Here is a 27,097-nt window from a genome sequence, read left to right on the forward strand (position 1 = left end):
TGTGCCTGTAGTTACACTGGGTCACCACCTTATAAACCGGAACACAACAATACTGAGTACTGTAGTTTGGCGGTAGAATATCTGATGAGTGGGTGGTACCTATACAGACAAGCTTGCACAATTCGATTAGCAAATCAATATCATAATTATAGCTGTCCAAATGGGAATATCTCTGTGCTTCAAGCACAGATGCTCACGTGGAAAGGAAGTTTTTCACTTTACACGGTCTTTCTTAACTGAGTTCAGGTAGGTTTCCGCAACGCTGCTCTTAATGGTACAGTCGTTGTTCCTTGCATATCGTGATACTGGTAAGAGACCTGATGGACTGCCACTGATTTCCTGGGAACGAGGGCTAGCGTAGGGCGCTATTTGATTCTATACACTACCCTTGTCTCATATAAAGGTAACAGTAAACAGTTGAATCGAATAAACCATATATATATAACAATGTATATATTCGCCTTACTTACATCTCAGGCAACCCAGATTTTTTGACATTGACCTTTGTAGGTAGACTTTGGCATCTAGATGTCTATATAAACTTATTGAGTATCATAGGTCTAAATCTAAGACGAATGAAACTATGATCCACAGCTGTGTTATTATAATGTACTAAAACCTCCTCCGGAACACGATACAGCTTCTGGTTATATTGGCTAGGTAGTTTCTCCAGTTCGTCACGGTAGCATGCAAAAGCGATCCCGTGGCGCTCGCCGATGAGACGGAGAGGGTACCGCTGGTTTTTTAGTGGGTATCCCGGTGTACCGCCTACATCTTGGGCACCGGCGAGTCCCACATACCCCCCCCCCACTTCCACGTGGGGGGAATGAGTAAAGCGTTTTTCCAGCGAAAAAAAAGGTAGTTTCTCTGGTAGCACATAACAATAAAAAAACGTCTCGGCATTTATTAGTACCGGTAGCTTAGAAGCAAAAAAAAAAATTTGTGACCGACTTTATAGAAAATAAATGATCTTTTGCTGGTTTTTTGATCGGTGTAATGTTTATTCAATTGGATTATTTAAAAGAAAATATCTATTAAAAATGAGCTCCTCGCTTTGAAAGGTAAGTAGGCCAGAGTAGCGGTATATTATTAATAACTATTTATCGTCAGTTATTATGTCATCAAGATGAAAACCCGGCTTCGTTCGAGTGAAATAAATAATACTAATCTTTACTTTTCATATAACATATACAATTTTCATAAATGTTGATCTATAATTTAATATGGATAAGTTTCCATCGAGTCTACCGTACCCTGCACGAAATTATTATTCGGAACACACTTTCTGAACGCACCCGTAAACTTCAAACATGGCCGCCCGTTGAACTGTCATGTCATAGAATTTTATGAGTTTAATATCGTAATATCTCGATGATACGAATTTCGCGGATACATGTTTACGAAAAATAATAATTTTTTAACGATCGTTTCGATCGAGTCTATCATAGACCATAAGAAAGATGCGTATTATTGATAATACACCAATAAAACTGGACGCCGCTATAATGTTTATAGTACGCCTTCCAATATAGAAAAAAAAAATAACCTGTGTTTATTAACACGACAAAATAAAAATAGAATCGTTTCTACTAGAAATGGTTTTCGCAATTTACAACAAACATTTTCAAAACAATTGTAGAACATTGAGTAACCGATAACTTTATTGGTATAAAAGTTTCAAATTGCTGTACAAACATCATTCGAACAGTTCCTTGGATCTGCCAACATGTCCTGCAAAGCCGTCCTCGTTGTCTGCGCGCTGGCGCTCGTCCAGGTATGGTTCAGCAAATGTTTCCCAACTTAATTCCTCGATTGATATAACGTGCTTAATATCAACATTTAAATTTATGATTTCAATAGCTTGGAAAAATAACAAAACTGTCCCGACGAATTGAAATTCACAGTCTCATACTTTTTTTCTTAGATTAATAACTACTAAAATTGTTTTCAGTCTATAAGCGCTCAGTTCGTCGGAGCTTGCGGTGGCTATGGTATCGGTGCGCCCTACGGTGCCTACGGTATCGGTCCCTGCGCTGAAGCCGCTTTCGTTGCTCCCTGCGGTGCTGGTTTCGGTCCGGGAGCCCTCGCTGCTTCCAATGGTGGTGGTCTCGCCGTCACTAGCGCTTCCCCCATCGCCCCCACTGGCGTTTCCATGGTGTCTGAGAACGCTTACGAAGGCGCTCTGGCTGTTGCTGGTGCTATTCCGTTCTTAGGAGCTGTGGCTTTAGAAGGCGCTCTGCCAACTGCTGGTGCTGGTGCTGTTACTTATGGCTGCGGAAATGGTGAAGTTGCTATTGTAACTGAGGACTTCACTCCTGGAGTCAACGCTTTCGGAGCTCCCTTTGGCTTTGACGGAATAGCCGGACCAGGGTTCGCCTACGATGGATTCTATGGTCCCAGATTAGGCTGTGATGGTTTTGCTGGACCCTACGGTTACAACGGTTTCGCTGGATCCTACGGCTACGACGGTCTCATTGGACCCTACGGTTACAACGGTTTCGCTGGACCCTGCGGCTACGATGGTCTCGTAGGTCCCTATGGTTATGGCGGTATTGTTGGTCCCTATTATTAATATATTAAGTATTAAATAATAAAAAAAAAAAATGTTCAATTTAAGTATTTTGTTGATTTTATTGAAACCTTTTTGTACCCATACGAATATCTTAATTTACAGATTTTAATATATATATTCAACGGAATTAAAGAAAGGTTGTAAGGTCAATATACAAAATAATTCTTATTTAACCAAAGATAGGTTTCGATCTCCGGAGTCAGTAATCATACCGAAATAGCCATCCTTGAAACAATTGTAACATTATATATGATATACTAAAATAATAGAAATATATATTACTTGATGGTTTGTGCAAGCCCCTCTCAATAGGTTACCACTCACTGAAAAAAATATTTTTTTAAATCCAGGAATAGCTATTTATGATATTATTATTACTATATTATACGATATTACATTTAACGATATTAAAAAAAAAAAACATTATTGTGTCCCCAGGGTGTGGATGTGCCCTAAAATGTGTAGCATGGAAGGCACTTATGAGAAAAAAAAATATAGCGGTATTTTTTCTGAGCCAAAACCCCCCTTGAAGTACTCGCCAGATTATACAGGGTTATTGGTAATTCGACATATTCCCGTTAGCAGGTAATAGGGCTGATTATTTGCGATAATTTTAAACCCCATATGCATAGTGCAGAAGTGAACCATTTTTGAGTTATCACGTTTTTTAGTTTTTTTCAAAATAAGTCAAAAAGGCAACTTCAAAATTTATAAAAAAAAAAGTATCAAATAAAATCAATTTTTTTCTTCTGATTTATAAAAACGAATTAACACTGCTTAATTATCAATATTAAAACAAACTATCGGTCCAAACTTAAAAATGCGAGACGGAAAAATATAATTTATTTATTTCAATATTTTTTTTACTTTTTTCCACAAAAATGCCTTAAAAACAACAGAAATCGTTATGATACTTGTCCTGCAGAAACAACTAGGAACTTATTTCAAAACAACCGAAATAAAATGACCACAAAGTACGTTGGTGGGAATTCGTATTCGAATATGAACGAAATCGGACTAAAGTTCGCTCACACACAATACCCAATGTAAATAAAACTAAAATACAAATTTAAAATAAAATTTAGAAACAGAAAATTTTGATACAGGCGAGACGTCGTAAACTAGGGTTTTCTCTTGTGTCTTTATTGCTGAAGCAGGAAAAACACATTACGCGTTTCCCCCACGTGAAGTGAGACGGTATGCGGGACTCGCCGGTCCCCAGGAAGACTAGTACACCGGAATACCCACTAAAAAACCAACGGTACTCCGTCCCTTCAGTGGGCGCCACGGGATTGCTTTATGTTCCTTGTGCCTGTTGTTACACTGGCTTACTTAAACTTCAAACCGGAACACATCAATACTAAGACGTACCCAGACGTATTTTCACAAAGCCCAACCACCAAGTGTTTTCGGTTAACTTAGTATACTCAGTTACTGCTGTTGTAATGTATTGTTTTTTCAGGATATAAGACTATGTCTATCCTATGAATACGTATTGAATACTTTACGAGAATAATTTTCTTTTTTCATATTTTTTCGTGCGTGGGTTTGCAGTAGTGCAGTTTTTTGTTTTTGAACTTCCTTTTTATTTAAATCATATTGGAGTTATAATTCCTTATCAATTACTTGTATAATAAGTTATAGATATGTCAGAAGTAATATTAGAAAATATTTCAAGCATGCAAGCAAAGACACGAGCAGCAGGTAATAAAATATACCTATATAGTTTCGAAATGAGCTCATTAAACCCTTTGATGGACAACAAAAAATACCCAATTTTAAATATAGACCACGAGATGATTACGTTTAAAAAAATCTTGTATAATTTGACATATTTTGTTACGATATCGGTTGATTTCATTGTATAATAATATAAATATTACAATGATGTGATTTTCCAATACTGGAGGGCATAAATGGCAACTACCACTTACTTGGTGGTATGGCTTTGTGCAAGCCCGTCTGGGTAGGTACCACACACTCATCAGATATTCTACCACCAAATAACAGTACTCTGTATTGATGTGTTCCGGTTCGAAGGATGAGTGAACCAGTGTAATTACAGGCACAAGGGACATAACATCTTAGTTCCCAAGGTTGGTGGCGCATAGGTGGTGTAAGGAATGGTTAATATTTCTTACAGCGCCTTAGTCTATGGGCGGTGGTGACCACTTACCATCAGGTGGCCCACATGCTCGTCCACCAGTCAATGTCATAAAAAAAATCCTAACAAGGAGAATCTGGACAATAACCTGAAAATCGTAACTCATACCAGATCCGATAATAAACACACTGGCCGAATACTATTCAGGTTGTTCTAGGAATACAGAATCCCAAGAAGAAAATAACGCACCTTCAAATTTCAATTGTGATGCTGTCCGGTAAAATATGAGAGCACCCAAAAAAAATACATTTGCCAAGATTGCCCAGTGGTTAGAACGCGTGCATCTTACCCGATAATTTTGGGTTCAAATCCAGGCAAGCATTACTGAATTTCCATGTGCTTAATTTGTGTTTATAATTCATCTCGTGCTCGGCGGTGAAGGAAAACATCCGCATTGGAGCAGCGTGGTGGAATATACTCCAAAACTTCTCCTCAAAGGGAGAGGAGGCCTTAGACCAGCAGTGGGAAATTTACAGGTTGTTAATGTAAAAAAAATAAAAAGTAAACGCTCAAGGCACGGACAACATGTCTGATACAAATAAAACATTAAAATAAAAAAGTACCCCCTTCCGGTATTAGTTTAACCCTTCAACCTTTAAAGGTTAGGTAGACCAGTTATTTCACAATCGTCATCACATCGTGGTGATGACGTCATAGTCTAATAACAAATGAATAAATGGTAATAAATCTTTATAAACATTAAATCCTTTTGAATGAAAACATAAAGAAGTTATGAAGCGATTTTTCTTTGGACAACATTGTAAATGCCTGTTTTCTTGTCATCTATATCTAACACTATAAATACCAACGCACTTCTGTCTGTGTGTCTGTTCCTCTTCCACGGCCAAATGACTGCACCGAATCTGATGAAATTCACTTCATAAAACTGAACTCCAAAGAAGGACATAGGCTACTTTATTTAAATTTAAATTGTGATGCTGTCTGTTAAAACATGAGAGCATACAAAAAATAGTAATTCTAAAGTCAAGTAAAGACAGCATGTCTGATACAAATATAAAATTACAATTGACGACCAACCAATAAGACGCAAGCGAAGCTGTGGGCTACAATTACTGGGCTACATCACTAATATTCCTACCTTCTTGTTAAAGGTGAGCAGGATAAAGTCTTTAGTCTTGGAATTAGAATCAAAACTGAGACTGTTCGCTGCTAGCCCTTATACCATTGATAAAGTCGAAAGTCAAAAACTCTTTTCAATATAGAACTACCTGTTCGTGAATGTTTCGAATTTTGCAACTGAACTTTAAGCCACCTTAAAGCGCTTGAACTAGCGCGCACATTTAATGTATGTAACATGGAATTTTTAAAGGGTATTTTTAAGGGAAATATAATTAAATATAATTTTTTTTTTTTGAAAATACTTTATATAATATTTTGAGATATTAATAACAATTTAAATATATATATTTAATAAATATATGGTCCATTGCCACAGCCACACCCGCAATTGCCAGCTACGGTGACAATACCAGCGGCTGGCAGCTCACCAGCGAAGTGCACGAGACCAAGGATCGGCACTTGTCCAGCAACGAATGTAGTACCAGCGACTGGCATTTCACCAGCAACAGCAACATCACCGATACCAGCACCTCCATACGATGCAACGACATCAGGTACAATTGGTCCATAAACTTCTGGGCCTCCGAAGCCGTATGGACCAAGACCGTATCCTGGAGCTAAGCCAGCAACGGCTGGACCGTATCCAGGTCCTACTCCTCCATATCCAAGGCCATATCCAGCACCTATACACTGACTGTAGGCATTCTGAAAAAAGTACATAAAATTATTATTATTAGGATCACATGAGACATAAGCAATGCCGCCAAAATAATTTAAACCAAAATACAAGTACATTTCTTATAAGCATTTTTTTTATTTATTATAGGTAGACAGACTGGCAACTGGGCCAGCTGATAGTAAGTGGTCACCGCTACCCATAGACACTGGCGTTGAAGAAATATGACCCATCTTTTACATTGCCAATGGGCCACCGATCTTGTAGTTAATATTTCTACACTTTCTTCTTACAGTGTCAATGTCTTGGTCCTTACCATCAGGTGGCACATTTACTGCTGTGCCCCAACCCCAGCGGTACCTAATTCATCTTTTCTGGAGGCTTCACTAGGATTGGCCCATCTATACGGGCCTCCAAGCTACAGCGGTACTCGGGGCACAGAGAACCCTAATACTATAAATAATATTTATAAAATATAATATTTACTTGAATTAATAATGCTTGGACACAAAGCAAGAAGGTAACTAGGCGGGACATGGCTCCAAGTTCGTATGCAACACTGATATATTCCGTGATACAAAACTGCGCCCTTTATAGGTTATATTTAACTAAACTTTTCAGCCAATGATATATGTCATAATAATTTGAACGTGATAATAATACTGTTTTAAATGCAATAATTTTGTAACATAGTCGCTGTTTGTCATTTAAGTAAATTTACAAATACGATAAATTCGATAAGGAATTATAAATATTATTTCGACTGTAATTAATATTCGTTAATTATCATAGATATATATTTCTTTAATTTCGATAGGTATACTGGCAACTGAGTCACCTGATGATAAGTGGTCACCATCGCCCATAGACATTGGTGCCGTACGAAATATTAACCATTACAACAATATCCTTAGGAACAACTTGTTTTAATAAAGCCCTTTTATTCCGAACCACAGTACAAATACCAAACAATACAATATTTATTTATTTATTTATAATATGTCACGCAGTTCGGCGTGCCTCTTGGCATAGGCCTCCTCCAGCTCTCTCCATTGAGCTCGATCCTCCGCGACTCTAGTCCAAAATGGTCCCAGGGTTAGGCGGATATCGTCACTCCATCTACTCTTTGGACGCCCTGGTTTTCTGTTGTTCTCTCTAGGATACCAAAGAGTCACCTGTTGGCTCCACTTGTTTAACTTGCAGCGCAACATGTGTCCTGTCCAGCTCCATTTTAGATGCTCTATGCGAGATATGATATCCGTGACTTTAGTCTTTCTTCTGAACAACTTGTACCTCTAGTTAAATTATCCCATTTAGCCGTCAACACAATAATACTAAGTATTTCTGTTTGGCTGCAGAATATAGGTACATTGATTGCTTGGTACCCGAACAGGCTTCATATTAAAAAGAAAAAAAAGTCAGTGTGGGCCACGTCTTCCAAGATGACGACAAGCTTGAAGTCCATCGACGATCTGCTGATGTGCAGTAAAAATATAGAATATAAAACGCCAAAATGTATAAAAGTAGAATGTAAAAAAAGGCACGGGCAACTGTGAGCCCGCGAATATTGTAAATTAAATAAAAAAAAGAGAACAGGCTTCACAATGCCCTACTGCCAAGTAATAAAAGTTCGTGTAACTTGCATGAATTTTTAAAAGGTATTTAAACGCCTATTCATTTGTTTATTAGATATACAAACTGCAAACTTTTATTTGATTTATTTTATTAACTTTTGCTAGTGTGGATAGTAATATTCAAATCCAGAGATATATTATTAGCTGGCCCTTAATTTTTAACTGTGATCACATTTCTTTTCGACAAGAACGCAAAGAGGTTTTACAAATAAGTTTTTAATGAATAGACGAGAGCTTTAAAGACCAATTTGCGAATTTTTAAATCGAGCCGATGTTTTTTCTACGGATGAAGCATTATCTGAGATTTTGTCGTGGAGAAGATCCAAAAATAATCCTTACTCTTGCGTAAATTAAATACTATCGATAAAAAATTGTATGTATTTTTAAGTAAAGGATTGGATTTTCCTCGTAGAGCCTTATCACTAGCCCGTAAGCCAACTTTGTTATAATACGCATAAATATTACATTTTTTGTAATTTTTATGTTTGGAATTTAATTATTGCTTAAACAGCGATAAAATATTGTATAAAAATTTTAATCACATTGACACAATGCAATATAATCGTACAAACACGATAGAAAATTATGTTGAATACTTTCTCAACTATATTCAAATTTACATAATTGATAACGTAATTATTGTATATAAAAGCCATATAATTAAATCTAAACATAATTCAAATACAACCATCGTTTAAAACAACGATAGAAAAAAGGAAATTTTAATCAAAATGGCAAACAAAATAGCTCTCCTTGCATGCGTTTGTTTCATCGCTGTACGGGTAAAATTATTTGTATAAAATTCACATTTTAAACGCGAAAACAGTAATTTCACATTTAAAACAATTAATTAATTCTTTTCATTGTTTACAGAATATATCTGCTCAATGCATTGGAGCATACAATGGTCTTGGTCTGAATGCTTATGCTGCTGGAGCTCCGTTTGCAGCACCTTGGGCTGCTGGTCCAATCGCTGCTGCTGAATGCGGAACCTTTTCTCCATTTGTGCCGTCTAGCGGTGGTGGCTTCACGATTACCAGTGCTTCTCCAATCGCCCCAACTGGTGTCACAGTGACGTCTGAAAACGCTTATGAAGGACCTCTAGCCGTTACTGGTGTTCTGCCATTCTTAGGAGCTGTGGCTTTGGAAGGTGCTCTACCAACTCTCGGTGCTGGCACCATCAACTATGGTTGCGGTAATGGTAATATTGGGATGCTGAATGAAGATTTCGGTTATAACGGTCTTGGGCCTTTGGGCTACAATGGACTTGGTGGACCACTGGCTTATGAAGCTGGTCTTGTTGGCCCTGGATACAGGTATAATGGCATCGGATGTGGCGGATATGGAGCTTATTATTAAATTAATTTTATCAATTAGTTAAAATGTTTTGATTGTGGTAAGTTTAGTGAAGTTGTCGAAATAAATAGACTGATTATGAAATGGTTTTTTTATTGTATTTATAAGGAATTAAAATGTAAAGGATCTTTCCATAAATGGTACCATAAATGGGAAAAAAACATCTAGAACATTCTACGTAAAACGTATCGCTGGCAATAAGTATTCATTCCTTCTATTGGTAATGAGGCGAACAATGGTTTCCTTTCTTCTAACATATGCTGAGTCTCTCAAAATTTCCCTTAAAAATCAGAGGTTTGACAGAATTGGTATCAGTGACCTTCGATTCTATTTAACATAATCTGCTTATATATAGATATTTTAAACAACTGTTATTTGTTTTCTGTCGTTAGGTATATTGAATTATATGTATCAGCAAAAAGAAGTAGGATGATCAGCAAATAATGTTTTGTATTAAGTCTAAAGTTAAACGAATACATTTTTAGAAATGTCGCAAATGGCTTCGTCTACCAAAAAAACAAAGTCTATTATAAGACACAATCTCTCATCGAGAGATTAAATATGAAATTTCTTGATTCATAATAGTTGATATTATTTTAAATACGTCTTTTTCGATTTAAGCCATAAGCCGTTACATAAACTTAAATGTTTCTAATTTCGATTGTAACAGAATTCCATAATGTCGTAAGTCTCTCATACTTCCAGTCTTAATTAGATTATCTAAAACGTTCTTAGGTCACCTAAATTACATAAATTTTAACTTCAGTAGTTTCAACTTGGTGATTCACCTCATCCATAACATATCTTTACCACCAAAAGTTACTATAGCATTATCAATAAAAACAGAAGGACCAATTTCCTCATACATACGCCATTTATAATAAACACAAATATATTTATGAACTACTTACGAACTTTGTTGCAATATGTCACAATAAACGATGTCATTGCAAAGTATTGCAATTTTTTTATTTATTATTAATAAGGTATAATTTGTTTTAGGTCAAGGCCGCATTAATAAATGCTCTAAATTGTTTTTTTTTAAATTGGTGTAAATAAATATGCACGTGTTAAATTTCATGCTCCCCGTTATGTAATAGATGTGTTATTTTTTTTTTTTACAATACATAGACAAACAGCAAGCATCCTAGTAACACTTAAACCATAGACATTGACGCTGTAAGAATAATCACTAACCATAATAATCAAGTGTTATATCCCTGTATTTGCTACAAGGGCTAAATAAATTTTCAAATTTGAACACGAAATGTACTTTTACGTTAGAAGATGTTTGTCTTTATGATATCGGTATATGTTTGTTTTTATTTCTGTTGTTTCGTATATCGTTTTCCAGCAATCTGTGGCAATGATTTCGCGAAAAGAGACGGTAGTGTGTACCTGAAAGAAGGGGAGACGAGGGGAGTCTATTATATATTTGATTGGACCAATGAGCGCGCGCGGTGCTTGAGTTGGCAGTTAGATGGTACTACCTTCCGAAATGATATATTGTTAATGTTGTTATGTTACCAGGTGAGATGTTAAACATCATAGTGTGTTCTTTTTGTTAGTTTCTTTTTATTTAACCTTCGAATGGCGAAGACCATACGTTTTGTAATAATAATACCGCAATACGTTAATTATAAGAAATTCGTAAGTGAAAATTGATTTTGATTTTAGTTTAAAGAAATATATTTTATCAAAAATAATTTTTAAATTAACATGGTTATTTTTATTACTAACAGTAATAAAAATGAAACTCACCGTATCGATTCGCGAATTTTTTATATTATTATTCAAGGGTTTGCATAATTTTATCACTGGATTCCATACTTTTGACAGTTGAAACCCATCTTCCCTATTGAAATTACTATATTTAGTAATTTCAATGGCTTCTCGTACTAGTCGGGGTATGTAATGGCGTTCTGTCGCGAGTATCTGAGCATTATGAAACTCGATCCAATGGTTCGGTCCGGCTTCCAGAAGATGTTCCGCGATGGCTGATTTCTTGGTATATTGGATGGTAAGTTTCGTTTGTAAAACACGGGATCGAGTTTCGAGTGTAAATAAAACAAATAGTAGGGGTGAAAGTGACAGTGGTAGTGGTAACCAGTGTTTACGCAGCAAACGTACGAGAAAGGAGGTAGTCCGATATGGACACTTCTAATGCCGTCAACATCTACCCGCAAACGTCAGTCTCGTGAACAAGACATTCGTAGATAATGTCGAAATATCGAGCTCCACCAAATAAAAATAAAAAACATGGTAAATATCCCGTTTTAGATACTGTTAGTAAAAGAATAATTTGTTTAATTTTTTGCTCTCTCGATGACGTATAAACTAAATAATATAATATCTATATACATTTATACAAATTAAATTAAAAATATTATTTGTATAATAACCTAACCTAACCAATTGTATAATCTTGCTGACTTTGTACCATGACTGTTTATTTTGCTAACGAGTAATTAAAAAGCTGACTATTTAGAGGAGTTTATTTTGCCTATAAAATAAAATTAGTATACGTATCAAATATTGTTTTGGCTACCAAGAAAAAGATAACATTACTAGCGATTCACTTCGGTTTCGCACAAAAGAAAATTATATGATATACGTGTTACCGTAAAAACTCGAACTACGGTAAATCTAAAGATTTTCCAGTAAAACCTAAGAATCACCGATTATGAATGGTAAATGTCCATAAAACTTCGGGATTCGAACTTTTACCATCATTCACTTGGTAAATCTAAGGATTTACATGTTAGGATAGGTTAGGTTGGAATAGTAAAAGTCCGAAAAAGTCGTCCCTTTATAATAAATACTTACGTTTACCAACTCATCTCGGTAAATCTTAGGTTTTACTGGAAAAGCTTAAGATTTACCCTAGTTCGAGCTTTTACACTAACATAAATACATAATTTATACCCTATGGCAATAGATAATAACATAGCTGTAATGTTCACAGTACGGTCGATTTACCAATTAGATAAAATAAACATTATATTTAAATATCAGCTCGCTGTGCAGACAAACTGTCCTCACCGCGCGCCCATTTTTAAGATATATTATTTTCCCGCGCTTTCGCGATTTGTGTCACTCGAGATGACAGATGCATAAATACACAGATAATATATATTTATATAAAATATAAATCTAATACTAATGAATATGTTATTATAGATCTGTGGACACTACAATAGGTTTCAGTGATTATTTTTTAGGATTGGTTTATTAGTTCCAGAGATTACCCCCTACGTACAAACAAACAAATTTCACCTCTTTATAGTCTTAGTTTAGATTATACATTAAACATATTTAGATTTGTATCACATATTAATGGTAGCCGGAAACCTTCAAGCCATTGTTAAGGATTGGAATTCCGGTAGATCAGATTGACATAATAAATTCAATCTTGTATAATTCTAAAACAAATATATTTCTCAATTCCTCGCAATAATGTGATTATTTCTCGTGACAGATCTATCTTTTTTAAAAAAAGAAATTTCGGTTTTTTTTTTGCCAGTTTTAAATATTGTGCCACATAAAATAATATAAATTAAAGTTTAGCAAATTATATTGAACAATTACACTAATAATCAGGTTTCAGGTTTAAGAGTTTATTCTCAAAAAGACAGATTCACTTCCAAATATTAAAATTTAAAATATTCACCTTATTGGTACTTAGTTAACGGAATAGAATATAATTAAATCACTGCATATATTTTAATTGCTATAAGAGTAAGTATTCTCTAAAATATATTTTGAGAGTTGAGACTTGAACCCGTTAACTGAGTTTACATTTTTTATATGAGAAGGTAATTTGTTATAAAGTTGTGCTCCATCGAAACTAATATTTCAAATTTAGTTCTAATTTTTTGTGAGGTCTAATAAGCTTGGTTTACGCGTGCTAAGTTTACTGCTTTGTTTTATAAACGTCAAATCTCAATGTATCGATTTATTAATAATTTTTCTAATAATAATACAAGAATTATACAGATAAAGTTGTCGTAAGTTCATAATGTTTGTTTCCTTGTAAAGTGTAGTCGTGTCGATGAAAAAGTATTTTAATTATTTTATTTTGTTTTCTTTGAAGTTCTTGCAGTTTTGTTTTTCCAGTATCGCCTTATATTTCTATTAAATACAACAAATGCGATTTTACTAGAGAATTGTAGACGTTGTACTTTTATTTTTTTTAGGTCTGCATTTTGAAATATTTGTTAATGACCCAAATTAAAGAAGAAAGCTTTTTTTGTTTATGTAGTCTACTTGATATTTGAAAGTTAAGTGATTGTCTATTCGTAAACCTAAGTATTTTTCAGTTTTTCTGCTCAATTGGAAAATTGACAACAGTTAATTGATCATGTGGTGCAATCATTTTATTTTTAGTTTTAAATACAATAGTAACAAGTTTTGGAAGCGTTAATAGTTAAAAGATTTTTTTTTATGGTATTGGTTGGCGGACGAGCATATGATGATAAGTGACGGGCCACTTGATGATAAGTGGTCACCACCGTCCATAGACAAAGGCGCTGTAAGAAATATTAACCATTCCTTACATCACCTATGCGCCACCAACCTTGGGAACTAAGATGTTATGTCCCTTGTGCCTGTGATTACACTGGCTCACTCACCCTTCTAACCGGAACACAACAATACTAGGTACTGCTGTTTACATGTAGAATATCTGATGAGTGGGTGGTACCTACCAAGATGGGCTTGCACAAAGCCCGGCCACCAAGTAAAATTATGATTGAACCATTTATGCAGAACATCTAGATCATGTCGAGCTTGAGAAACTATAATTTATGTTACTACTGATAACGATACCGAATAATAATTTTATATATAATAATGTAAATTAAAAAAAAAAAGCCGAGATGGCCCAGTGGTTAGAACGCGTGCATCTTAACCGATGATTTCGGGTCCAAACCCAGGCAGTCACCACTGAATTTTCATGTGCTTAATTTGTGTTTATAATTCATCTCGTGCTCGGCGGTGAAAGAAAACATCGTGAGGAAACCTGCATGTGTCTAACTCAACGAAATTCTGCCACATGTGTATTCCACCAACCCGCATTGGAGCAGCGTAGTGGAATATGCTCCATACCTTCTCGTCAAAGGGAGAGGAGGCCTTAGCCCAGCAGTGGGAAATTTACAGGCTGTTTATGTTATGTTATGTAATGTAAATTAAATATATTCGATTATTTCATAAATAATTATTTTAGATTGTTATAATTATGTAAAAAAATTAAATATGAAATCCAATTACATAACACCGTTTTGGAGGCCAGTGTTACCCGATAACACGATGTTCGTAAGTATTGACTTATTAATGTTGCAATGTCTAATCAATTTTAAGTACACGCTATTTCCGAATCGTTCTTCCATAATATTTTAAACAAAATCCTTTTTATGCGTCTGTATCAAGTATATAGTTTTCTTTTTGTGGCATATTTTTTATTTACAATGAAGCTAGCACGAATAAATGGACGATCTGATGGCAAGTGACTCTGGCAGAGTAAGTAATTAGAATAATTTCCTACATAAATTCGCCCCGGCAGTTTTATTTCCTAGGGGCTCTGGCATGGATATTCCGGCCCAGATAGGCTCAAACATAGTCAGACACTCAATAAAAAACTCAAAACTAGATTATAATGGTTTTTCATATAACTATGGTTCAAGAAAGCATAAAATATGAAGATATGGAACTATCATAAAATTAAACTACACGATAGATTTAATTAATCGTTTATTAGAAATAAAAAACCTGGTTTAGACTTAGTATATTGGGCCACAACCACATCCACCGTAGCCGAAGCCGTATGCTGGTCCAGCAATACCAGCTTCATATCCAAGGGGTCCAGCAAATCCATTGTATGCTGGTCCAGCGTAACCGAGGCCACCAATATAACCAGGGGCAGCGATTTCCTCATTCAGAATAGCAACGTTGCCGTTACCGCAGCTGTATGTGACGGCACCCGCTCCAGCTGTAGGCAGAACTCCTTCCAAAGACACAGCAGCTAAGAACGGCAGCGCACCAGTTACAGCTAAAACTCCTTCATAAGCATTTTCTGATGTCATCGCAATGCCAGTTGGAGCAATTGGTGAAGCGCTGGTAACAGCGAGACCTCCACCATTAGATGCGGCAAGATTAGCAGGGCCGTAACCAAGTCCCCTTTCAACAGCACAAGGAGCTGCAGCATACGCACCCAAAAGTGGAGCCTCCCGTGCTAGTATATTTTCCCGTGCAAAACCATCAGCATATCCATTGTATGCTCCGATACATTGACTGGAGATATTCTGCAATGTTAATTAATTTTATTTTCTGATCAGGATATAAGTATTCCACTAATGCACATTGTTGTTGAACGGTTGAATAAACTACACACATTCTTCTGAAGAACTCCAAGTGGCTGTAGCCCATAACTGGGACATTTACGATACTAAATAAAAACCGTAGATACTTCGCGTAGATATAAAGCGATTTAAATGGTCAATAGATCAACTAATCTTGGAATGGGAATTTTGCCAAAAATTACTGACACGAAATTCTGTTCTCGTTTTTGTACTATTTAAAATATTTGATTATTAAATATACATTACATTAGCAGCCTGTAAATTTCCCACTGCTGGGCTAAAGGCCTCCTCTCCCTTTAAGGGGAAGGTGTGGAGCATATTCCACCACGCTGCTCCAATGCGGGTTAGTGGAATACACATGTGGCAGAATTTCGTTGAAATTAGACACATGCAGGTTTCCTCACGAAGTTTTCCTTCACCGCCGAGCACGAGATGAATTATAAACACAAATTAAGCACATGAAAATTCAGTGGTGCCTACCTGGATTTGACCCCAAAATCGTCGGTTAAGATGCACGCGTTCTAACCACTGGGCCATCTCGGTCCAAATTATTAAATTTATAATTAAATATATATATATATCTTAAATGATAAGCATGGTTTATTGTAATTTTGTCTTCTGTTATTTTATACAGAATAATATGCTAATGATAATTGTCAGTACTCGTCAGACTAGACGACGAATTCAATGGTGCATTTAATTTACAAAAATCTAGGTAAAGTTTTAACTGAATGATATATGAACTGGTCTGACTGCCTTGTTAGTCTTGTGGCTGGCTAGCAGGAAGTCCCGTGCTTCGGAAAGCACGTACAACTGTTGGTCCTGCGCCTGGACTTTTTCCGGTCGTATCGGATTTGCCGTCCCATCGGATTATGAGAGTGAGTCTGTCTGTCTCTGTCTCCCTTGAGATTAGTAGGACATTATTATCATTGTTATATAAGCTGGTTGTTGGATTAAGGTAGCTTTCCTCGGCACAAACGCGTTTCTTTTCTTTGATTTCCCCCCCTCGTGGTTAATAAGAAAAATACAGACACATCTCACGTTATAACAAATCAAATCTAACTTCGAATGAAATTTGTCGCAAAATAGATAATAGCGTGGAATCAGCACATGGGTTACTTTCTAATCTGGAAAAATAACTAACACCCGTACCGTTCCTTTTCTCACGCGCGAGCTAAGTCAGGCTGGAAACTAGTTTAAGATAATGCTAAATAGGTAATCTATTGGTTAGTTGTGGCCACTGCCCATAGACAATGTTTCTTTATTAATCGTTTCTAACATCACCAATGTGCCACCAACTCTAGTCACTTAGAAAGTTAGAGAGTTGGTTCCTCCTGCTTGACCTAGGCCAAGCTGGGTACGGGCCTTGAGGCAAGGAGCCCGGGCATGTCCTCTACGGTAGCCACAGCTACCGTGTCACATTATTTTGGCCCGATGGGTCAGGGTCCAATGGACCCAGTGGTATGTCCACCACTTAGAAAGTTATGTCTCTTGTACCTGTAATTACACTCACTGATTCACCTTTCAAACTGGAACACAACAGTACTAAGGATTACTATTTTGCGGTACGTAACGGGTTCTAACTTCGGTTAAGGCTCATTTTTTTCTAGTCACAATACCAGAGAGTATTTGTTTAAGTTATGTGTTTATTCATTGAAGGTCTTGAGCATGGACTCGGTTAGATATAGCGGTAGGGGACCAAAGAAACGATGGATGGATTGTGTGAAACACTATATGGCTGGAGATGTTTCTCGTGAGATGACGTCAGACAGAGAAGTATGGAAGAAGAAGACATGCTGCGCCGACCCCAAATAAAATTGGCATAAGGGCAGGAGGATGATGAGTTTTCATAACAATAATAGTTTTACCTATACGATGATATACATGACCCAGTGGTTAGAACGCGTACATCTTAAAGCAAGCACGATTACATAATACATAAACTGAGCTAAAAGTAATTTTTATATACTTGATTCATTGATGATTTATTCATTATGCGCTGAAGTTGCTTATTTTTTTTATTGATATAGATAAAAAAACTTATAATAGATGTTAAAATATTTACCTGCACTAACAATGCAATTAGGCACAACACAACGGAACAATTCGCTGACATTATTTAATATTTCGACGATAACTTTTAATACAATCTTTGGAATGTTTTTACATATAATTATTTTTAGTTTTTATACAATATATTTTATCAATAAATATTAAGAAAGTATTGAACATTGTGTAAACATACGTGTCAGAAACACAGGTTGCAATGTTCGACAGAAGTTTATTGTGTCAATATGATATAATACTATAATTATTTAACATTTTTAACGTTATTTTAATAATATACTAATTAATAGATCTGACTTCGCCTCACAATTATTATCATTTAAGTCTTAATTACTGTACAAATCTCGTTTATAACCGCGTGTATTGGTGGCACGAATGCTAGCGGTATTTCTCCTTTGAAGCGCCATTCTGATCCTCTAAGCAAAACATGAACCAACCCCCCCTGTCACAGTGGAGGCAATGAGGCGAGATGTTTTACTTTTAATAAATGTATTAGTACTATTACTCCAAGAATCAAATGTTTCAATTGCAAATGGTACAATGACATTGAATATAATACGACATGTGTCCAAAGCACAACGCACAAAAAAAAATTAAACATACGAACTAAACTAATATGTTTGTAACATAAATAAATTCTTACATAATCTAATTATCGTTGAATTAATTGCCTCTATAGTAATTTCTTCAAATATCACGTCCGATAAACTCAATGTGAAATCGTAAGTTAATGACCACATAATTTAGGCAATTGTCACTATAAAAAGTAAATGATTTATATTCAAAATCATTCTATTTACAATACACTGAAAATACAATCATGTCTTCCTTTACTATCTTTTTAATTTGTGTCCAAGCTTTCTTGATTCATGTAAATACTTTTTTTTTAAATTCTTCTTAACGGACAAATATTGGTTGATTTGTATTTTTAAATTAATTTTGTTTGTTTTTTTTTAGAACGCATACAGCCAGTGCCTTGGCGCAGCTGGGTTGGTAGGATATGGACCAGGTATAGCTCCTGGTGCGTATGGCTATGGACCAGGATATTATGGCGCACCTGCCATCGAAGTAGCGCCTGGATACGGAGGTACTGGTGTTGGTGATGTCGCAGTCGCTGGTGAAATGCCTGTCGCTGGTACCACACTTGTCGCTGGACAGGTACCGATCCTTGGTGCTGTCCGCTTTGCTGGTGATCTGCCAGCAGCTGGAACCGTTACTATCTCTGGTAGTTGCGGGTGCGGATGCGGTAGCCCTGCCTATATTTACTAAATAGAAAGTTACGTTTCTCTGTTACGTACTGTTATAGTAAATAAATTAAATATAAGGAAGATATACATAACTAAAAAAATCATTTTATTTTCTCCTACGCACTATTACATATTATTTAAATTCAAACAACATTTTGACAAAAGCTGCCACGAAGCAACGCAGAAGTCGTCTAGTCAAATTTTTATTGTAGGGTCCTGATGTTCCCTAAGAGTGTATTCGGTATTTACCTATTAACGCCACCGCAGCATAAAAGGATTGGGTTTAGGTTTCCACCGCACGATTTTGGGAAAACAAAGTATCGTATAGGGTAGAGGTTTGATCACTGTTTACAACAATATGTTTGTTATGGTTTCTTTTGATTATTTTGCTAGAAGAAAGAAGAAAATTGACGCAAAACTGACTCTGTTAACGATGACTGAATATCTTGTCGGTATTACACCTAGAGTGCTTTTTAAGGCAGATGCTGTCCATCCCGTAGCGCCGAAAGCCACTTAGTTTATATATTGGCGCAACGCCTTTACTGCTTTTTGAGGTATGGGAGTGACCTAGGCATGTATACGATATATCGAAAAACAACAAACGATAGGACAAAACTAAAATAAAATTTAAACAAAACTAAAATTGGTTGCCGTCGGAATTGACTTCGTCAATGATTTGACGTACGACTATTGATATGTCAAATCATTCAAATTACGAAAACATTGAACTCACAAAACGTTCGCCCTGTCTCTCTTTAACTTTACAGTAACCCATCTGTGAGAAAGAGTTGAAGCGAATGTTAAACCGGTTTCGATATCACAATCGTTTCATCTCTTTCTCGCAAATCTTACAATGTGAAATTAAACAAATGATGTGACAAAAATCGGATATCGCCTTTGCCTAGAGTGTACACACTTCCAACTTCCATACTTCGGGCTGTTACTGAGTTTTTTCGACTGAAAACCTCAATAACTTTTATCGGCCCGACCTGGGCTTTAATTTCAGAACGTCGCTGTCGCCTAATTAGCTTGGAATCCGACACGATTAATTTAGACTTTTTGGTAAATCTACGGAACAAAGTTTGCCTGCGTTTGCGCACACTTTCGTGTACTATATCTTTTGCGCAAGTTTAATGCTATTGAAATGTAATCAGTGAGTGTATTTTATTTCTTACAAATACTGCACTTATTATGCGCTCATTTTTTTTTAATTAATAGAATTTAATTGATTGATGCCCTTCCTAAGCCTATTCTGGTTGATTAGGGACGAGGGTTCAAAACGAATTTCTAGGCAATAAAAAAATTATTATCATATAGGTAATGAGTGAGTCATGTTCACAAACCTATCGTTTCCTTGATTATAAAATACATAGTAATGTCTATTTATTCTGTGTGCATGCATTTAATATAAGTACGTGTTCAGACAAATATATTTTCTAGCAACACTGAGCAAAGTTTTCAAAGTTAAGTTCAAATTAAAGTATCAAATAAGTGATGAGATCTTTTGTTTCTAAGCTTACTAAATACATTGCAAAATGTGTTCAGACTTTTGAAATAAAAAAATAAACTTGACTAAAGCATTTGATTAAGCGAACCATACAATTTTAAACGTTGCACAAAATCTTGTCTTAGCTTTATTCTTTGCTAGAGCAACATACATTAAAGCAGTCTTCAGTTGTTTTAATTATGTCACCTATTTATCTTCATATAGCATACCACAAGGCACTCATCTTGGTCTTATACTCTTTAACGTTTTTACTACAGACATAATTGCATGTTTAGTAGTGGACCTCGAAATATTTGGTATTCGCAGAGGGCCTCAAATTATTGTGATTAAATCAATATATTCACCAATTGTTTGTACAAAATAAGACATCACTCAAGATAAAAATAATCCATTACATACAGTTTACTTGTGATCAGTCTTCCAAAGTTAACACTGATTCGCAAATTATAACCAAGAAAGACACTATACGAGAACTTAGAAACGATTATTTCACTGAAGACAGATATGTGAACCAGAATAATTAATATAATAGCAGATATTTTAAGACGCCTTCTATACAATTAAATTATTTAACAATCTATTTCACTACAAAAGAATAGATCTATTACGATATATCTGGAACTCGCACTTACAAGAGATTAGTAAACGTCCAAAAACGTTTTCTCTGAAGTAAATCGAAATTTCACTTAAAATTTTACTAAAAATATCTTAAGGCGAAATATCTTTTGTTGATGATAAATTAAATTACAGATACGAATTTAATATATTTACCTAGTATTTCTAATAGTCATTATGATGCTTTATCTTCTTTGTATTCGGTACATGTTTTATAATCACAAGTATTGGAAATGAAAGTCATAAGGGCTTATTATTGTTATATTCCTTATTTAATGAATCAAACATAACATTAAAATTAATAATAGACTTAGTATATTGCTCCACATCCTCTGTAACCGTAGGCTCCATTAATCCCAGCTTCAAAAGCCAATGGACCATAACCGTATCCTTCAGCTGCTGCGATTGGACCATATCCGTATGGACCAGGAAACGCGTTATAGCCAGAAGGAGTAACGTCTTCAGTAATCATAGCCACATTACCATTTCCACAGCTGTAATTAATAGTACCAGCTCCACCTGTAGGCAGAGCACCTTCCATTGCTACAGCTCCCAAGAATGGTACTGCTCCAGATACAGCTAGAGCTCCTTGATAAGCATTATCTGAGGTCATTGCAACACCACTTGGTGCGATTGGTGAAGCACTAGTTACAGCGAGTCCACCACCATTAGATGCAGCTAGAGTAGCTGGTCCAAAGCCTCCTGCCCATTCAGCGGTAGCATAAGGTGTGGTAGCGATAGGTGCTGTAGCCCAAGTCGCTGCGGCACAGGGTGCTCCCCAAGGTCCAGCTGCAGCTTCCCATGCTAGAGAATTCGGAGTACCCCATGCGAAGCCTTCAGCAGCAATGGGGTTGTATGGAACACCAATACATTGACTAGATATACACTGTAACGAAATTTAAAATGTCAAAGCGTATGGAATTAATATGCAATTAAAAAACTAAAAATATCGCCCGTGTTTCTATATCTCGATCTCGATTTAATAATCTTAAAGTGTATATTATAAATACAAAACCTACGGCAATAAAAGGATTATTTTAAGTCAAAAAGAGAAAGAGCTTATGTGAATTGGAAATTATTACAAATTTATACTTTTTAAAATGTATCTAATTTGTAGCGTTATTTATTTGATTAAAAAAACGTAAAGGCTTCAATAGCCAACTAGCTGAATGACTAATTCCTAAACGAATTATATTACAAACGACACATTAATTTCGTAATTTAAACTTCTGTGATGAATGATGTTAAATAAAATTAAAAATTCCCGACGATTCTAAATTTGTTCGAAATTTAAATACTTTTTTTACCACAGATAAAATTATCTTAATTACCTTGATCAATAACGCTTGAGCGCAGAAGAGAAGAAATGATTTCGCAGCCATATTTTTTAACTATTTGTTAGTATCGAGAGCAATGAATGACTTTTTGTAACAAAACAATAGTTTTTATAGTTAATATGGAATGAAATTTCAATCGTTATCTCTGTGTTTATGGAGCAAAACTAAGTTTAAATCAATTATGTAATTATGGGTGTAATATTATTTAGTAATAACTACCACGATTATGTAAATTTGATAAAAATTACATAACTAATATACATTTCATGTTATATATATTGAAGGTATGTTAACGAAGAATTATTAAGCGTTTAATTATAATCAAATTCAAAATGTCGTCCATTGCTTTCGTGTTTCTTTGCATTCAAATCTGTTTGGTACAGGTAAGAATAACATAACTTTTTTTCTTAAAAATTTTTTGGAGGATTTCGTATTAAGTATTTTTTTATTTCAGTTTTTAGTCCGATTATATCAAATGCCTGCATCATATTCGATTGTAAACGTTTGTAAATCGAACGTTACTTAGCTTTTAACATCGTATTATATTGTATAATATTGAAAATGAGATACCCCTTAAAAGGGAATAGACTAATTGGCAAAATGAAGCCAAATGGCAAAATGATGAGGCCAATGAAAATCTTCTGCTCTTATGAGCAGAAGACTTTCATTGCTTATGCTCCAAAACTTTCTTTTTAAGAGTAGAGGTTTTCTAAACAAACTGGAATACTGTCAGACACTTACTCTATGGTATAACTAGTTGTAGCTCGTGGCTTTGCTCCAGTTTTAGGGTTTGGTCGTCAGGTATGAATATTAGGTATAACAAAGTAGCTTTTGTACTTCCTTAGAGTGCAGTCTTGCTTCACACCAAATTTGCCCGTAAAAGAACAATAGACAGTCAGACAGAGTTACTTTCGCATTTATAATATTAGTATAGATATATAGATTTTTTGTTTTATCACGAATCTACTATGAATTGAATATAAACAAAAAAAAAATATATTTATATTATTTTTCAGAATGCCTTCAGCCAATGCTTAGGCGCTGGACCACTTGGACCTGGTTACGGTTATGGACCTGGCATTGGTCCAGCAGTTGCAGCTGGGTTAGCTGGTCCTTATGGCTTGGGAGCTGGTTCACCATTCGGCTTAGCCCCTACCGCTCTTGAATTGGGTGCTCCCGGACCATATGGCTTCGCCCCCGCCGCTATTGAAATAGCTGCTGGATATGGTGGCACTGGTATCGGTGATGTGGCCGTCGCTGGTGAAATGCCAGTCGCCGGTACCACAGTTGTCGCTGGACAGGTTCCAATTCTCGGCGCTGTGCGTTTCGCTGGTGAATTGCCAGCCGCTGGCACCGTCTCCATCGCTGGTAGCTGTGGTTGTGGCTGTGGTAGTCCATACTATTATTGAATTTAATATAAGTTAATAAATAAGTGTTTGCTTGAATAAAATAATTACCAGTTATTCATATTTCTTTTATTATTATAATTTATATAGAATACAGAAGTGAAATAGATTCAAAAAGGAACAAGAATTTAAATTACTTTAAACAATTTACTAACATACCATACATAGTTCTAACTTCGAATTTATCTTAAAATAAATAAATCATACATTTTGAGGTAAGCTACTTACTCAAATACGAATCCAAATAAAACACAAATAACACTTTTAACGAATTACAATTCGCGCCGATATCGACCTTACTGTCTGCGCCCACGAAGAAAAATTATGGCGGCTTAATTCGGTTTCGCGCGCTTTTGTTTTTTTTTTATTTGTTCTATCTAGTTGTATGGATAAAGGAATCTTCCAAATATATAATATTAACATTTAACAAATTTAAAATGATTTATGTATCATTTTCACCACCGTCAGTAAACAATGTTCCGTACAGCATCATCAATCTTAGCCAATACGCCACTAACCTTGGAAACTAAGACGTTATGTCTCTGGTTCCTGTAGTTAAACTGGTTCACTTACTCTTCAAACCGGAACACAACAGTGCTACATATTGCTTACTTTTTGTACTATCCTATATATGATGAGTTGGTGCCTGTACCTACCACCAAGTACAAATCAAATAATACCAAAACCACGTATTTTTGTCAAATAAGAGTATATAGTCTTATAAACTTTATGATTTTTTTATCTCCTAATTAGTACTTTAGGAAGCATTACACCGCACTTATGAATCTAACATTAATTTTAGTTAGAGATTTATAAAAAACGTTAGACGCCATTGAAAATATCGGTTCTTAAAATAGAAACGATCAATTTAAGAAGAATTTTAGTAAACATTAGGCAGTTTTTTTTATCGTTTTTAACCAAAAATAACAATATGTCGTAATAATGAATATGCTTAACGAAATACATATCTACATTTTTAGACGACAACATAAATAAATAAATAAATAAATAAATATTGGACAACATCACATACATTACTCTGATCCCAATGTAAGTAGCTAAAGCACTTGTGTTATGGAAATCAGAAGTAACGACGGTACCACAAACACCCAGACCCAAGACAACATAGAAAACTAATGAACTTTTTCTACATCGACTCGGCCGGGGATCGAACCCGGGACCTCGGAGTGGCGTACCCATGAAAACCGGTGTACACACTACTCGATCACGGAGGTCGTCGTCAAATACATATCCGCAAAATTCCTATAATCGAGATATTTCAATATTAAATTCATAAAATTCAATGACATGACAGTTCAACGGGCGGCCATGTTTGACGTTTACGGGTGCCTTCAGAAAGTGGGATGCAAATAAAAATTTCGTGCGAGGGTACGGTAGATGGAAACTTATCCACAATCAATTATAGATCAATGTTTATGAAAAAGTTATAAAAATAAAATATATTATTTATCAGACTTTTATCTAGGTTAAAATATATAATTTGTGTTAGTAGTTATGTTCTTACCTAACCTAACATAATAATTGCTAATCGTAATAAATTCGCCTACTCAGTATTTATTTTCGCTCGGTGAAGTATTTATTTGGTCTGTCTAAATTTTAATTGCTTTCTTACAATTTATATTTATTCATTGAAAAAGAGCCGTAGAGGAGAATCGAGGAGAATCTCCTTTCCGAATAGGTGGTGGTTTTAATTTTAACGTTTTTGTTTATTTTTATGATATGATATTATTTTATTATTATTATATCGGTAGGCGGACGAGCAAATGGGCCACCTGGTGGTAAGTGGTCACCACCGCCCAGAGACAATTGCGTTGTAAGAAATATTAACCATTCCTTACATCACCAATGCGCCACCAACCTTGGGAACTAAGATGTTACATCCCCTGTGTCTATAGTTACACTGGCTCACCCTTCATTCACCTTCACTTCACCGGAACACAACAATACTGAGTACTGCTGTTTGGCGGTAGAATATCTGATGAGTGGGTGGTACCTACCCAGACGGCCTTGTACAAAGCCCTACCGCCAAGTTAACGTAACATGTAAATAACGTTATACTACTTAATCAACAAAAAACACAACAAAAATGGAATTAAATTATAAAAAAAAGAGATTTGGTAAGCAATGATAGTAAACGTGTCCTAAGCTACTATTCAGCTTCCAAGTTGGGTACCAAAAACCCAACGCTGATTTCCAATGGTACCCTATGTAGCTACGACGGGCTGCGACAATCTATACTAATATTTAATATGAATTTGTTATATATAATAGGATTTATCATATCTTTATGAGATGCAATATCTTTATTCAAACAACTACTTAAATTACACTTGTCAAAATTATACCACGGGTTCGGAAAGGTACACCTCAGACCCGAGAAGAACTCAGTAGATTTTTGTAAGCTCTTTTTAACTCTCTAAACTTGATTGTTCCGGTACGAAATCAGAAGACTGAGATCGTATTCTTTAATACCATAGTGACGTAGTTGAGTACTGTCATTTCTCATATCCATGGGCCGAGATAGCTCTCGACTCATGACTGTATTTTTAGATGTTGAAAAAGAGTAACTACTGAGTTTCTTGCCGGTTCTTCTCGGTGTAATCTACATTCCGAACCGGTTTTAGCTTCACTTAATATAGTTTGTTAAATGACGATTCAAAAGTGCTTGTAAAAGTCTGCTTGAATAAAGTTTATTTTGTTTGATTTTGATTTTGATTTATTAGATTCTTATTTATGTCTGATTTGTTCAAAGTTAAAGGTTGACAAAGAAAGTGCTGCTATCTAACCTACCTGCCTTTGAAATATAATTAATTATTTAACCTCGACCGCTCCAATCGTGTCTTTTTAATATTACGTGACATTATGTTCTACCCTGCTAGCATAATTAAGAATCAAGTATATAAAAATTACTTTTAGCTCAGTTTATGTATTATGTAATCGTGCTTGCTTTAAGATGTACGCGTTCTAACCACTGGGTCATGTATAACATCGTATAGGTAAAACTATTATTGTTATGAAAATTCATCATCCTCCTGCCCTTATGCCAATTTTACTTGGGG

General features: G+C 35.4%; 6 protein-coding genes across 6 annotated transcripts; 3 read left to right on the top strand and 3 right to left on the bottom strand.

Annotated features, from left to right (window-relative positions):
* The first annotated feature begins 1,635 nt into the window (after positions 1-1,635).
* LOC113396771 (chorion class B protein PC10-like) lies at positions 1,636-2,614 on the top strand. The gene is made up of 2 exons (XM_026634824.2): positions 1,636-1,774; positions 1,952-2,614. The coding sequence occupies exons 1-2, from the start codon at positions 1,727-1,729 to the stop codon at positions 2,570-2,572; spliced, it is 669 nt and encodes a 222-aa protein (XP_026490609.2). The 5' UTR covers positions 1,636-1,726; the 3' UTR covers positions 2,573-2,614.
* Positions 2,615-6,149: 3,535 nt separating this feature from the next.
* LOC113396772 (chorion class CA protein ERA.1-like) lies at positions 6,150-7,106 on the bottom strand. The gene is made up of 2 exons (XM_026634825.2): positions 6,979-7,106; positions 6,150-6,521 (listed from the first exon to the last, which is right to left on the bottom strand). The coding sequence occupies exons 1-2, from the start codon at positions 7,027-7,029 to the stop codon at positions 6,165-6,167; spliced, it is 408 nt and encodes a 135-aa protein (XP_026490610.2). The 5' UTR covers positions 7,030-7,106; the 3' UTR covers positions 6,150-6,164.
* A 1,677-nt stretch (positions 7,107-8,783) lies between these two features.
* Positions 8,784-9,566, top strand: LOC113396773 (chorion class B protein PC10-like). The gene is made up of 2 exons (XM_026634827.2): positions 8,784-8,908; positions 9,000-9,566. Exons 1-2 carry the CDS (start codon positions 8,858-8,860, stop codon positions 9,483-9,485), a joined length of 537 nt encoding a protein of 178 aa, XP_026490612.1. The 5' UTR covers positions 8,784-8,857; the 3' UTR covers positions 9,486-9,566.
* A 5,647-nt stretch (positions 9,567-15,213) lies between these two features.
* On the bottom strand, positions 15,214-18,012 carry LOC113396774 (chorion class B protein PC10-like). Its single transcript, XM_026634828.2, has 2 exons — positions 17,904-18,012; positions 15,214-15,781 (listed from the first exon to the last, which is right to left on the bottom strand). The coding sequence occupies exons 1-2, from the start codon at positions 17,952-17,954 to the stop codon at positions 15,260-15,262; spliced, it is 573 nt and encodes a 190-aa protein (XP_026490613.1). The 5' UTR covers positions 17,955-18,012; the 3' UTR covers positions 15,214-15,259.
* Positions 18,013-21,522: 3,510 nt separating this feature from the next.
* LOC113396775 (chorion class B protein PC10-like) lies at positions 21,523-22,740 on the bottom strand. Its single transcript, XM_026634829.2, has 2 exons — positions 22,606-22,740; positions 21,523-22,160 (listed from the first exon to the last, which is right to left on the bottom strand). The coding sequence occupies exons 1-2, from the start codon at positions 22,654-22,656 to the stop codon at positions 21,585-21,587; spliced, it is 627 nt and encodes a 208-aa protein (XP_026490614.2). The 5' UTR covers positions 22,657-22,740; the 3' UTR covers positions 21,523-21,584.
* A 165-nt stretch (positions 22,741-22,905) lies between these two features.
* On the top strand, positions 22,906-24,078 carry LOC113396776 (chorion class CA protein ERA.5-like). The gene is made up of 2 exons (XM_064219469.1): positions 22,906-22,994; positions 23,628-24,078. Exons 1-2 carry the CDS (start codon positions 22,944-22,946, stop codon positions 24,018-24,020), a joined length of 444 nt encoding a protein of 147 aa, XP_064075539.1. The 5' UTR covers positions 22,906-22,943; the 3' UTR covers positions 24,021-24,078.
* The last annotated feature ends 3,019 nt before the right edge of the window (positions 24,079-27,097 follow it).

Source organism: Vanessa tameamea, chromosome 28 (assembly GCF_037043105.1).
Source record: "Vanessa tameamea isolate UH-Manoa-2023 chromosome 28, ilVanTame1 primary haplotype, whole genome shotgun sequence".
In the NCBI taxonomy this organism is placed as follows: domain Eukaryota; kingdom Metazoa; phylum Arthropoda; class Insecta; order Lepidoptera; family Nymphalidae; genus Vanessa; species Vanessa tameamea.

Bases quoted from the DNA above. Each gene is read 5' to 3' on its own strand.
- LOC113396771 (XM_026634824.2), top strand. From the start codon at position 1,727: ATGTCCTGCAAAGCCGTCCTCGTTGTCTGCGCGCTGGCGCTCGTCCAG. The intron at 1,775-1,951 runs GTATGGTTCAGC...AATTGTTTTCAG, and splicing joins GCGCGCTGGCGCTCGTCCAG to TCTATAAGCGCTCAGTTCGT.
- LOC113396772 (XM_026634825.2), bottom strand. From the start codon at position 7,029: ATGTCCCGCCTAGTTACCTTCTTGCTTTGTGTCCAAGCATTATTAATT. The intron at 6,522-6,978 runs GTAAATATTATA...TACTTTTTTCAG, and splicing joins TCCAAGCATTATTAATTCAA to AATGCCTACAGTCAGTGTAT.
- LOC113396773 (XM_026634827.2), top strand. From the start codon at position 8,858: ATGGCAAACAAAATAGCTCTCCTTGCATGCGTTTGTTTCATCGCTGTA. The intron at 8,909-8,999 runs GTAAAATTATTT...CATTGTTTACAG, and splicing joins TTTGTTTCATCGCTGTACGG to AATATATCTGCTCAATGCAT.
- LOC113396774 (XM_026634828.2), bottom strand. From the start codon at position 17,954: ATGTCAGCGAATTGTTCCGTTGTGTTGTGCCTAATTGCATTGTTAGTG. The intron at 15,782-17,903 runs GTAAATATTTTA...TTAACATTGCAG, and splicing joins TAATTGCATTGTTAGTGCAG to AATATCTCCAGTCAATGTAT.
- LOC113396775 (XM_026634829.2), bottom strand. From the start codon at position 22,656: ATGGCTGCGAAATCATTTCTTCTCTTCTGCGCTCAAGCGTTATTGATC. The intron at 22,161-22,605 runs GTAATTAAGATA...ATTTCGTTACAG, and splicing joins CTCAAGCGTTATTGATCAAG to TGTATATCTAGTCAATGTAT.
- LOC113396776 (XM_064219469.1), top strand. From the start codon at position 22,944: ATGTCGTCCATTGCTTTCGTGTTTCTTTGCATTCAAATCTGTTTGGTA. The intron at 22,995-23,627 runs GTAAGAATAACA...ATTATTTTTCAG, and splicing joins TTCAAATCTGTTTGGTACAG to AATGCCTTCAGCCAATGCTT.